We start from the raw sequence: 14452 nt of genomic DNA, 5'->3' as shown, positions 1-14452 counted from the left end.
TAATCTCTTCAAACCATCACTACTTTGTTATGCATGCAAAAATGTTTGGTCCTAGTGTCTCCCTTCCTAGTTCTCATAAGAATTTAAAATTTAATTTCTCATTTGAATATAAATTTTGAATCAATGTCTAAATCATATAAATCCTTAAAACTTGAAATATGTAGTCAAATAATCTACGTGGATTTAAATGCATTTATCACCTATTACATGGAATAAAAGTAGAATTTTAATCTTGTCGAATTTAGCAAATCCAAATTTGCATGATTTATTAAATTCTACTTTATGTTAAATCCTAAATAAATTGAACCATGTACATTCACTAATACAAATTGAAGATGTTAATTATATGCCTTAATAAAAAAAAATTATCTTGTCCACAATTATTGTAGAAAGATTTACATACATACCACTTAAATTTCATGTATCATATGTAACAAACATAGTTTAATTTATACATATATCATCTTATGCTATGCAAAAAAGATATATTTCACTTTCTTTTTTTTAAAAAAAAATTAAAATATCATTATTTTTAAAGGAATAAAGGATATATCACTGATATTAAATAGGAATATAATTAAAATAGAAATTTAATACTATTAAAGATATATATTTTTTAATAATATGAATTATTTAAACATTTTTTTGCTTTGGCAACTTTGAAAATATCGGACTTAGAGGTTGGATATGTAGTTGAGTAGCTAGGAGTTTTTCTTCCCACTTTATTATTGGTTTAAATTCGACGCATTAATTTAAATTACTTTTATTAATAATAGAACTTTGATTACTGTTTAATTAAATAAAGATAAAAAGTGCATGCCATTTGAACATAAAAAAAAAATATTGCATTCAGATGGGAGCGGATTAGGTGCAAATTAATTGCCATTTGAACATAAAAAAAATGTTGTAGTATTTAACTGCAATACTACTACTATCACGAAAATATCACCAGAATAGCACATACGATAGTATTTTGTGATGGAATTGTATTGCAACACCACCACAATATCATTAAAATACCATCAATTTACACCTACTTTGTCCTGATGCAATATTTTCACTTCAGACATATCTAGACGTGTGAATCTTCATACCAAAGTTGTGGATCAAAACATCAACCGGCGTGCATGCATGCGAAGAAAGCTATGCGTGGTTGGGGTTTGGTCGACAAAGCCCCTTTAATGTTATAGCTTAACTATGGTGATGTATATAAGATAGAAGAGAGATCGAGATTGCCCTTAGAAAACTCAAGCTTCTCTCAATTTTGAATTGATTTTAAAAAAAAAGATTTAAATACATAAAGTTTAGTTTGTCAAATTATAGACCAAAATTGAATTTCTTTCTCAAAATTAAATTTACACATACATAATTATTACGTGTCAGAAAATTCATGACGGTATAATGATTATTCAACATTTTAGTATTGCATGATGTCCAATACACACGAATAATTATAAAGTAGCAGAAGAAGGCACCATAATTTTTTATGTAAAAAAGCCAAAAGGAAAAAAAAACCAGTCAAGGTCATCCACTATAAAATTGTAAGGACATAGGTCACTCTTCTTTGAATTAGAGAAAATGAAATTACTATTTTTATAATCACATATGTCTAATAGGCATACGAATTTAATTGTCGTAATTGGGCTACAACAAACGTGATTCTAGGTTGTAATATTATTAGTTGGTTGCAAATGTCATAATTGATTGCTATAAAGACAATAGTTTATCATAAAGAGTGGTCGGTGGTTGCAATAGTGTTGATTGGTCATCGTGGTCATAATAAAAAATTGTAGTAGCAGTTCACCACATAGATTGTGCTTGATCACACAATATGTAATTGGTAACTGTACTAGCATTAGTTAGTCACAAAGGTAATATTTAAAAGTTGTAGTAGCAAGTCACCACACATATCATAGTTGGTAGCTGCAATAACAATTAGTTACATAAACCATAATTTGTAATTGCATTAGCAGTTAATTACATAGGTTATAGTTAATCATATAAGTCATAGTTGGTGGTTATGATAACAGTTAACTACATAGGCCATAGTTAGTCACATAAGCCGTAGTCGGTGGTTGCAGTAGCAGTTAGCTCCATAGGTCGTAGACAGTGGCAGCAGTAGCAGCTAGACACATAGTCTATAGTTAGTCACATAGGTCGTAGTTGGTGATACACTGGTTGGCAGCTACAACCATTTTTTCAGGTTGATTACTTTACACCAGCGATCACTTGTCGATATACGACGTAAGAAGGCTTTAATACACCATGTTTGTTATATGTCATTGCACAATTTATGAGATGTCGTTACCCAGTACTCAGGATATTTTGTTACCCAATATTTGGGATACTTCGTTAGCAAACAGAGTTCAACAATGACAACAAGTAGGTGCAGTCAACGATGATCGATGGAAGTCGACAAACGGTGATTGACAACTACAGAGGTCGAAAGTTATCACCTAATCTTCAACCCAGAACAATACTAGAATTTGACTCCTCTCCCTCAAGTGAAGAGAGGGAGTTTACTTAAAGGATGACCCATATTGATCTCCTTTGACCATATGTGTTTTTTTAAATAATTTGAGGGTCTTAATGACTTGAGAATTAAGGGAACATAGGCTCGTTGGCTTACTCTCGTCGAGACACTTGATTTGAATATAGTCATATAAAATTTCGAGTTCATTTAACCATTTAATTAATGATTTGAGACATATTTAAAATTGCTTTAGTTTCTTGATCTAGACTCAATTGGACTCAAATTAAACCATTTTAGTATCATCATGTTTGTCTTGTTGAGACGATCAATTTGATTATAAACCTATCAAAATAGAAGCCCCAGATGATCTTTAATTTGAATTAGAATATTTTTTGTTCAAAAAATTATCTCGAGATTCATGCCAAATGATAAAATTTCTTGCTGACGTATTATTTGCCCTCTATTTCTAATGACATTGATTGTGTCAACAAAAAAAAAAACAATAAATGAAGAAATTCCAAAATTTTGGTGTTGGCTAGCGGAGGTCTGCAGGTAGCGACGAACAGTGTGAAACTATTAGTGGAAGTGTATGGGAGCTGTTGCACCAGCGACCAAGTCGTTGCTGGTTAGGCTGACGAAGTGTTGGTGCGGGTTGAGGCAGGTCATGTAAGGCAAGCGTCATGGGCGAAAAGCAGTTGCGTGTTACGAGGCAAGTATTATCGAGTTAGATGTAGGCAGCGCGCAATACCACACGCTAGAAGACAAGAACTGGTGGGCTGTAAATTGCTTCTTGCCCGTAGGGCAGAATACAGACACCCCTGTATGTGTGAGCGTGTGAGCGCTCACAAATGCTTTTGGAGCAATTTTTTTGAAATATTCAATTTTGGCGCCCAAATTTTCAAATTCGGGCCTAAAAATAGGACCATTGGGAGAAGAAAGTTCACCTCTCCAGTGGTCTGAGTCCTTTTCAAACTATTATTGCTTCACAATGTCAGAGTTCCTTTAAGGTTGTTGTTGCCTCCCCTTCTGAGTTTCTGTTGTTGCCCAATGACATTGGAGTTCCTGCTAGGTTTATGTTACCTTTCCTTCAGGGCTGTTGTTACCCAACAACAGTGTTCCTTTTAGGTTGTTGTTGCCTCCCATTTTGGGTTATTGTTGCCCAAAGACATTGAAGTTCCTTTTATATTGTTATTGTCATCCCTTCTAGGTTGTTATTGCCCAATCACTTAGATCGGAGTTATCCAATCTCTTTGGTTGGTGTTGCCCCATCTCTTGGGCTGTTGTTGCCCAACTTCTTGGGTTCTTATTGCCCCACCTTTTGAGATGTTGTTGCCAAAATGTTATTTCTTATACGTTCCCCCAGAGAAGACAAAACCATTAGAAGTTTTGGTAGGAATCTAATGCATTCCAATTAAATATTGCCTTTGGTTGGAGCATTATATCTTCTAAGATTATTTAGCTTCTTGAGTAAGTATAATCTTCTGAAGCTTACAACTCCCCCAACAATGTTAATTTGTGATGGACAAATTCGAATTGAAATCCACAAAGGAAATTTGATAGATCCCAAGTTGTAAGCTGAAGCTTCTACATGAAGATAATAGTCTATTATGGAAGAGGTCGAAATAAATCCACCAAAGAATTTTGATATATCCTACGCTATTTAGTCGGAGCGTCTGCTCGACGACCGTAGTCTGTTTTGAAGGAGGTCGAATGGAGTTCCTCTAAGACTGGTTAGGCCCATAATGAGGTGACAAATATACTTTGTTTTTCTCAAATCTGAGTGTGGGCCAAGATAGACTGTACTTTTTTCTTGAAAAAATAATTGCAACCATACTCAAGAATGATATTTCACAAGATTTTGTTGTTACTTTTGTTGTCCCCCTCTAGGGCCATTGTTCACACGAGCATGTAAAACATCCCATTTATCAAATATTGAGAAGGCCAACTTCTTGATCAGGTTGAGAATGAACTCCAATATGATAAGGGGATGTTGTGGGAGCGCTTTCCAGCTGGATCTCTCTGGTCAGTGGTTGATCTTGTTGTTATGTTTAAGGTGTTGAATTGTGTGTCTACACAAAATTATAGTGAAAGTTTACCTGTGTAATTGGTTCTCATATACTTGGTGAAATGCAAGAGGATTACCCCATCATAATCATGGCCTAGGATGTAGACATGAACAACCTTTCAAGATTGCAGTGAAGTCCAAATGCTTTAAAAATCATCTTTTTGTGCTTTCACTCACTTTGACAAATCCGAAAGGGGTGAGCAGAGTTTTTAACAATGACATGCTTCATAAACAATTTAACAAGCTCATTAGTGGTATAAAGGATTTGCCTAGAAGTGAATAAAACAAAGTAGGAGAGAACATTTGATAAAATAGCATGTCAGCATGGAGTGTATGATGGTTCGATCAACGTGTTCATGCAGATTAGACGTCTCATCATAAGAACTAATTCTTGAAAGCTTAAACCTTTGTTGTAATAGAGTGTTCGACTCCATACGTAATATTTTCTTCACAATAAGACACCATACTTGAATCATTTTTATTACCACTCGAGCCGCTTCGTCACAAGATTTTTGCATTTTACCAACAAATTTACCTGCTTGGTTTAATCAAACACACCTACAAAAAGAATATAACAAGAATCTTCTAATTCAGTAGAAATTATTACATTAATAGCTGAACTATTCTAATCAACTAGGATGTATACAACCAGTAATCAAAACACAAAAAAAATCCATTAATTAAATCAAAATTATTCTAACAACAACAACAACAACAAAACCTTTATCCCACTAAGTGGGGTCGGCTTCACAAATCCTTTATCTCCATTGCATCCTATTTAGTATCATATTTCTTTTAACTGTAATAGATTAAGATCATTTTTTATACAATATGCTCAAGTCTTCATAGGTCTACCTTTGCCCTTCTTAACATAAGTTAAATCTAAAACATCTACTATTCTAATCGAAACATCAGATGGTCAACGTTTAATCGGACCAGACCATCTAAGACAACTCTAATTTTGTCCGTCAATGGAGCTACACCAACCCTATCACGGATATAGTCATTTCGTGTTTTGTCTCTAAGTGTAAAGCCACTCATCCACCTAATCATTCTCATCTCGACAACACTTAACTTAGTTTTATGCTTCTCTTTTAAAGGCCAACATTCAACATCACAAAGCATTGCAGGTCTCAAAACTATCTTATAAAATTTTCCTTTCAGACTAGGCGGTACTTTTCTATCACACAGTAGGCCTGAAGCATTCCTCCACTTCAACCAACCAACTTGAATTCTACTTCTAACATCCCTATCAATATTACCATCACTTTGAACAATAGACCCCAAGATATCTAAAGAGTTCACACCTTTTAATAATTTGATCACCCATAGTTATATTTATGTCGCTAGAGCTAATGTCGTATTTATGTCGCTAGAGCTACTACTAAAATTACATTCCATGTATTCAATTATAGTTCTACTCAAACGAAGGCCTTTCAATTATGAAGTTGACCTAAATAAATTAAGCCATAATTCAAGTTTTTCCTATTTTTCCTAGTTTTTTTTCTCTCGTCTTATCCACGAGAAGAATATCATCAGCAAACAGTATACACCAAGATTTTTCTAACTAAAAAGAAAAAAAGATACCCTGAAGCTTTCAAGCAGATATATCAAGAGACAACAACGATGCATGCGAGCTAATTATAATGTCAACGCATGTGAGGTAAATTACAATGTCATTCAATCTTTTCTAACATTGATCATAGAACTTTCTGCTACATAATATACATATTCAAATCCAGTATTCAGTTATATTTTTCAAACTCGTCATCCAGTTCACTTAATTACTCTTCTTCAAAATCATCATGATTTGTATAAAAAACATGAATCAAACAACAAAAAATAGATTGAATAATTGGAAATGAACTTCTATCTTCCAAATATATGATGAATGATCAGTATCTCAATCCATAATATACAAATTAAAAATGTGCTGATTTTTCAGAAATGACAGCATGACCGACTCGAGTAAAAAATAAAGCGAACATTTAGCGAAGTGCATTTTACTGAGAATTATCAATCATCTTGCCGAAACGGTGACCGAGAATTTTATTATTTTTATTATTTTTTTAAATTTTCAGGTTAAAAGATGAAGATGGCATGTCCAAAGAAAGCAGCCAGCTTGTAATGAGCTTTACCATTGCTATCGAGGAAGATTGCTCTTTAAAATTCGAATAAGGGAGATGCTGCCGTCCGATCTTGCTTTTAACTTATCTGTTTTCTTACGCTTGCCCTCCTGCAATTAACATAATTGCCAGGGTTCAAAATATTTCAATTTCACAATATACAATGTAAGATCAACGAATAAGAAGCGCACCATTGCGTTCTCATCCATGAATAGCCCACCGAAGTCCTTAAAATGAATGGCTGACGCTGGAAGCAACTTCCTATAGTTTGAAAATAAAAAATTAGTAAAAATGTCACACGTTATCAATGAATCAAATATTATCAATGTAATTTTGGACAATCAGGACATGCATTAGCCTTGTTGCATTTACCCAAGTAAAAACATCAAATCGTTACAAAAGGAATGAATTCGACATCCAACAGGGACATAGAGGAAAACAATGGAGGCAAAAGAGGAAATATTCAAGGAACAAAAAGGTTAAAAACATAAAGCAACAAACCTTTTAGGTCTTTGGCAATTTAGTGGTCTTAAAGCAATGTCATCCTTTTCGCTATTTAAGGCTTCTGTTGAATAAGTAGTGGCACTCCGAACATTTTCAGTCAGGGTTACCTTTTCCAATGATTGCTGCTGAAATTAATGAAGGAAAAAATGCATTAATTACACCGCTTTAAAATCCACCGTTTCAAATCATAACATTGTTTCATCATATGCAAATAATTTAACGCTACAATGGATTTTTTTGGAAGATTTACAATGTACCACAAAATTCTGATGTATTTACATATCTAAAACCTAAGCTTAAATTTTACATTTCCACCACTCAACCTATGTATGAAAAAGTGTATTTCACTTTTTAAAAGTTAGTAATAATGATCTTTTTGATGCTATATAAAAGATTGAGTGTGATGAATGTAATAATCAAAATTTGGGTGTTAGATATATAAATATATAGGAAATGTGTGGTATTTATGTAAATGCCCCTCTCTTTTAGTTTAGTTCATTAAGTTGGATTGACTGAAATGAAGAGTAATTCAAATAATTGCTGATGCAAAAACTTTGTATCAAGATGCTGCAGCCAGAGAAGAGAACCACACGTCAACACTTATAACAGCTGCCTGAGTAAACTAAAATTGCAGGACCATGTTCCCGTAACAATTTGAATCGCATGTATAATAGCTAGAGGGCGAAGATCATATTTAGCCATATCACTCAACTTAATCAAGACTAAATGGATAATAAAATAATCAATCCTACTCATTTCATAACAGGGAGATAAGGCCTACATATATGCAGATCTATTCTGCCCTCCTGAGACATCTTCGCAGGGTGCAATATCCTCCGAAGTAGGAAGTCATCATTGACACAAAAGCAGATAGAACACGGAAAAAAAAAGAACCTTGCAAGAAGTCGAATTTATTTGGGTTTTGATTGAGAGGATAAGATCTCGAAAAACTGAGCAATGGCGACTTAAATAAACAAACAAGTGAGTCACTCTGAAAGCTGAAGAGCTGTCATGTCTCATTTATCATGCACAAACATTGACAATTTGAGAGACTTCCATTCAGATTGATACATGACAAAAATTTGTGTGGCTTTCAAACCTTCATATGCAATTGAATAGAAAACAACATCTAACTAAACATTATAATCTGCCTCTCCTCTATGAACTCATTGCTTCCTAAAACATCTTTGATTTTATTCCTTCAGAGTACCAATTGTAAAAAAATTCAATCCGAGTTAGCTTAACAAGAGTTTGAAGCATCGGAGGGGGACGGCTCTGCTCCACTATGATTATGGCTGATGAACCTTCTTCAACCACAATTATCCTCTTAGGTGAAGGTTTTTCAACAATTATTATTGTTACAAGAGTCTATCTCCCCCCTTCTTTCAAATTGAGGTGGGAGTGTCCCCCAAAGAGGCTTTGAACAGAGAAATTCATGCTCACTTTAGGCAAGAAATTTGAGCGTTCATATTTTTGGCACCATCTTTATTAAATTCAATTGTATCATGGAGGAAATTGAGCAATGGCCTATGACAACCACAAAAATGGTGTTCAATTACAACCTCATGTTCAAATTGATACGATGCACATTTTGAGCAGTGCATTGGCAAACCATCTAATGGTAACACCTTCATTGCTTGGAAGGAAAATGATGCTCGATTTGATGATATATATCAGAAATTGCACGGCCGTGAAAAATTCAAATTCTATCTCTACCAAATGACCATGATTATGACATGAAGCATTGTAGTGTTTTGAAGTCTCATCATTAAAATTAAAACAATGAGGAACAAATATATGTATTTTTTAATCTGATGACCCAGTTAGGAGAATAGATATTTTAGATTTGACTTACGTTAAGAAAGGTATAGATAGACCTAAAAAGACTTGGGCATGTTGATTAAAAAATGATCTTAATTTATTAGAATTAAATGAAAATATGACACTCAATAAGACATACTAAAGAAAAAGAATTCATGTAACCAGCCCCACTTAGTAGGATAAAAGCTTCTTGTTTTTATTGTTATTGTGTTGTAGTTGTTTGTGAAGGAAAACAACTCGTTCCTAGTGTATCTATATATAAGGAATATCTCTGAAATAAAAAAATATATATTGTAAATAGATCTCCTCTAAAAAGATTACCTAACATCATGCTTCCTAATATACAAGCCTTATGCTTATTACATTCCATAAAGCTCTCACTTAAGCTGGAGCATGTATTTATCATGCCAAACTTATTACAAATATAAGTGATCATAACTCCATTAAGGGTCTTTGTGAAGATGTCCCCTAGTTGTTTCAGTGTCCTTACATAAGCTGTAGAAATAAAATTTAGTTAAATATTTTGACGAACAAAATGACAACTTTATCTCAAAGTGTTTAGTTCGTTCACAGAAGACAGGGTTTGAAGCAATATTAATTGCAACTTGCTTATCACAGTACAACTTTGTTGGGATTGTTATCTTAAAACTAATTTGGTCAAAAATTGAGAGATCCACATTGATTCACTTGAAGCTTGTGTCACTGCTCAATGCTTAAATTTCACACTGCATCGTGACGCCACATTCTATTTCTTACTATTCAATAAGACAAAATTGCCACCAACAAAACACAATATCCAGTAATGGATCTCCGATCAATCTAAGAACTTGCCCAATCAACATCATAGAAACATTCAATATTTCTATGCTCATGATTCTGATATAGAATACCTTATCTAGGAGCACTTTTAGATAACATAGTATCTGCTCCAAAACTAACTAATGATGGATTGTGGGAGAGGCATGAAATGACTTAGGTACTAATTGAATAAGGGCCGCTTGGTTTGCTGCCTGCTCTCCTCGTTCGCCCCGTTGCACTATAGCAAGGGGTCGCAGGCTTCGCCTGCCTTTGTCGAGGGTTAAAAGAACAACAAAAGGGAATTGAGAGAGAGAAGGAATTCGGGAGAAAGGAGAGGATTTCGAAGCTCTGGCTGCCTCCTGGGCCGAAGCATGTAAATAAAAAGACTAGGGGCGTTGGGATATACTGCTGCGGGATTAGGATAAGAATAAAAAATAAATAAGGAAATTTAATTTAATTAAACTTAAAACTTCTAAATTTCATATCTCACAATCCGTTAACAATTCATGCATGATGTTTTTTATGAAATTGGTCGATTTCATGCATATAAGTTAATAAAAATTTTTCGACCTTCTGATAGTTGAAAAATTTTGGAGTGCTTTTCAATTGCCGAATTCACCTGATTCCTTAAAATTTGGGTGTTACATTTCTCCCCTTCTTATAAAAATTTCATCCTAAAAATTTCCGACTTTACTGGAATAGGAAGGAATATTTTTGTAGCATTTATTCTTCTTTATCCCAAGTTGCTTCCTTTTCAAGCCTGTGTTTTTAGTTTATCTTCACAAAAAGAATTCATATGTTTCTGAGCTTCTTGATATCAATTGTTAAAATCTTTTCAGATTTGTCAATATATATTAGGATTTAATGTACTTCAATATTTTCATGTGAAATTCTCTGTTCAGAATTTGAAACCCATTTTCTTAAAATTGAAATGTGAAATTTATTGTGTATATCTGACATATCCGCAGATAACACTAATCTGTAAGCAACTAGATCGCTATTTTTTATAATTTCAAAAGGCCCAATATATCTAGAACTCAACTTGCTTCATTGACCAAATCTAGCTGTAACTTTCATTGTCCTAACTTTCAAAAATACAAAATCTCTAACTTCAAATTCAACTGCATTGTGCTTTGGAAAAATTCTAGCTTTCGATCCTGAGCAGATTTCAATCTGTCTCTGATTAATTTGATTTTCTCTGTAGCTTCCTCAACTAGCTCGGAACCTAACATTTAACGTTCCCCCACTTCAACCCAACTGAGAGAAGCTCTGCACTTTCTGCCATATAGAACTTCATAAGGAGTCATTTTGATGTTGGATTGATAGATGTTGCAATCAAACTCAATCATTGTAATATGTTCTTCCTATCTACCTCCAAAGTCGAGAACACGAAGCCTTAATAGATCTTCCAATACGTGAATTGTTCGTTCTGATTGTCCGTCGATTTGTGGATGAAAAGCAATCCTGAAATGTAATTGTGTACCCAAACTTTGTTGAATGCCTTTCCACAACCTAAACGTAACTGTCAGAAACAATAATTTTTGGAACATCATGCAATCAGATAATTTTTTTGACATACAATATGACCAGTTTTTCCACTGAAACTGTTTTTCAAATTGGCAAGAAATGAGTGTTAATCTATCAATAATGACCTAAATACTATCGTGGCCTTGTCTGGATCGAGAAAATCTCTTAACAAAATCTATAGCAATTTCCTCACATTTCCATTCAGGTATTGGCAACGATTGTTGCAATCTGCTGGGTCTCCGATGCTCTACCTTTAAAGTCTGTCTGCTTGACATTGAGATACATATTCAACAACATCTTTCTTCATACCTAGCCACAAGAATGCCAACTTCAAATCTTTGCACATTTTTGTGTTGCATCGATGAACTGTGTATCCTGAAGGATGAACTTCAAGTAGATTTTCTCGTCTAAAATCCGTATCAGTAGGTACTCATATCTGTAGCTTATTTCAGATAACATCATACTCATCAGTAATTATATCGGTCCTCTTTTCTGAATGAAATTGCTTCAGAGGTTTCAAATATTCATGTTGACCTCATTTTTGAGGTCATTTCTTTTTCTAGGATCCTAGGATCTAGCTCTAGGAATTCCTACTGACCATCCTAGAAAACTAGAATTGAGACCCACCCTTTTAGAAATTCCAGTCACTTCCTATTTTTCTCTGATGTCTAACATTTATGGCACAAGACCATCGTCTTATGAACGAGCGGTTATGGGCTATTTTGTGAAGACTCAAAGGAAAAATTCCCAATAGGACTTCAAGCCATACGTCACGACTTTTAACTCCACGGAAAATCCAAGAGGCAATCTTCTTCCCCAGCGATCGCGGCTCGTCTCCTCGAGCTCTGCTCGACCGAGCGGTCCCCCAACTGCGATGTTCCACCTGGTTGGCTCTTCCTCTGCCCTAGGCCGCATTTCCTCCGCTCTAAATGTATTTTTTCTCTTCCTTTACTTGATTCGGCTACCAGGGAGGGTGGTAGGTGGCTTCTCCTTCCTCTTTTCTTTGCTATAAAAGAAAACCCCACTTGGGGAGGGTTTTGGGGTTGGCCGAAAATTGAAACGAGGGTGGAGGTGCTGCCAAAATCTTGTCTTGTGTAGATTTCCCTGTTAAGCTGTTCGGTATTCCTTCTGGGCTGCTTGGTATTCTGGATTGTTGGCTCGATATTCTTGCTTGGTTGTGTGTTTGACTATCGAGGTGGGCCGAAATTTTGAGAAGAGGAGGAGGTGCTGCCAACACCTTTCTTCTTGAATTGGTTCTTCCCTAAATGGCTTGGTGGTTGGTTTTCCCTGTTTCTTTTAAAAAAAAGTGAGGTGCCTTTTTCTTCCTTTTCTCTTTACTCTTGCTCCCCTTTATTTGCACGATTCCATTGGCCATAAAAAAAAAATAGTAATAGTAGGAAGGAATATTCATAATGTTTCACTAGCTCTATTTGTGATGTTTAATTACATACTTCTTGATCCATGAAATATATAAAAAAAAATGTGAAGGACTTGGTTTCTGTTGTGAAAATTTGTGCATCATATGATCACTATATAAATGTTGGGACATATATATATTTTTTTATTTTATCCTTGCACTTGTACCATCAACTGGATGATGAAATAATCATACACTTGCTATGTTTATGCATCTGCCACCTTACTTTGAGCTTGACGTTGCTCATATACATCATACTAGCTTGAGATGGACAAAAATCTGAGAGGGTTTTATTTGTTATTTGCAAAGGGTGGAAGGTTTTAGTGCTTTGCTCATAAAATCTGAAAACATCGTTACCTTATTTGCAAAGGTTGGAAGCCTTGATGCTTATGTCTTGCAAAATCTGAAATGTTAGGTGGCCTATTTGTGAAAATCTGAAACTTTGGGTGACTAATTTGCAAAATCTGAAACTTTGGATGGCTAATTTGCAAAATCGGAAACTTTGGGTGGCTAATTTGTGAAAGTCTGAAATTGTTGGGTGGCCTATTTGTCAAAATCTGAAAACTTTCGTGTTTTATTTTTGCAAAAATCCGAAATGTTAGATGACCTATTTGTACAAAAATCTGAGGAATTGGGTATAGGGAAAATTATTTATGCAGCTTGTCAAACAACTATATGCATCTGTAGCATTCATTTTCAGTATTTGGGCGGAATTAGTATAAAGGTGAAACTTAGGTGCTAGATATGTAAAGGCATGGCTTGGCTGACGTGTAAATGTACAGGGGCAGTGAAAATTTAAATGCCGAGTATGTAAATTTATACTTGAGAATGAGGAATCATAAAGGCATAGAATTGCTGTGTTTAAATGCGTTTAATTTCCTTTCATATAATGATGAAATGGTGTGTGCTGTATACTTGAATCCAGGAAATATTTATACCTATGCAATACTTGAGTCAAATGTGCACACATTTAGGATTCTTGAAAGGCAGGTTTGGGTCATGGTTTTTGGTGATTTATGGATTGTGATGGATTGATTCGATCATTTTTTAACGAATTTAAACGTTTTAGACCGATACATTCATGATTTTATTTTAAGCTTCGCTGATTTGCCTTAGTTTTAAAAAATGGATCGGTCACCTTTTCGTTCGTTTTGTTTTCTTTTTTACAGTCAAGTTAAAAATGAGAATTTCTGATTTAATTATATTCAAAAATGATTTATAATCTCAAGGGACATATGCGGGAAAGAGAAAATGAGAGAAAATTAAAATTGAAATTTGAATTTTTGAGATGATAAAATCTAAAGAGGAGATAGGGTAGCGAACAATCCACCTTTTTCTTTTACATAAGGAAAAATAAATTGCAAGTTGGAAGACTAGTTGAAATTGGAAGAAGTGAGAATTTAGATAATGATTGAGAGATAAGTGGACTTACTCTTAGATACCTTAAGCTTTGAATCAATTTAAAATCCAATTCTTTTAGCTAGGATTGAAGCACAACTCGCAACTCTTTTGCCAAAACTATGAGTTTACCCCTAGGTTTTAGGAGTCTGGTAGCGAGCTAAGCTGGATCTATAGATGTTTGAGGGTTAGTGGAAAGGCACTTAATTGAGATTAGACACCTTAGGACACCTCAAGTTTAACCTAAAGTGCAAGCATCCTAAATTTTAGAAGAACTTAAGAGATAGTTTACCATCCTAATTTTCAAATGACCCTAAGAAATC

At 34.5% G+C, this 14452-nt stretch overlaps 1 protein-coding gene across 10 annotated transcripts in view; it reads right to left on the bottom strand.

The window, feature by feature from the left end:
• Window positions 1-6449: 6449 nt before the first annotated feature.
• LOC110025499 (kinesin-like protein KIN-6) overlaps window positions 6450-14452 on the bottom strand; it is a 95294-nt gene continuing 87291 nt past the window's right edge. For 9 of the 10 annotated variants that reach the window (XM_020726011.1, XM_020726014.1, XM_020726013.1 and 6 more), the window contains 3 exons: window positions 7166-7293; window positions 6856-6925; window positions 6450-6774 (listed from right to left, as the gene is read on the bottom strand). In XM_020726011.1, coding sequence (XP_020581670.1) covers window positions 6682-6774; window positions 6856-6925; window positions 7166-7293 — 291 coding nt within the window. In that variant the 3' untranslated portion in view covers window positions 6450-6681. The remainder of the gene's footprint in view (window positions 6775-6855; window positions 6926-7165; window positions 7294-14452) is intronic. The other variant, XM_020726012.1, reaches the window with a different exon arrangement.

This window comes from Phalaenopsis equestris, unplaced genomic scaffold (genome assembly GCF_001263595.1).
Source record: "Phalaenopsis equestris unplaced genomic scaffold, ASM126359v1 Scaffold000301, whole genome shotgun sequence".
Lineage (NCBI taxonomy): Eukaryota > Viridiplantae > Streptophyta > Magnoliopsida > Asparagales > Orchidaceae > Phalaenopsis > Phalaenopsis equestris.
The sequence above is the reverse complement of the archived record's forward strand: the minus strand, read 5'-3'. Positions and strand labels throughout refer to the sequence as shown.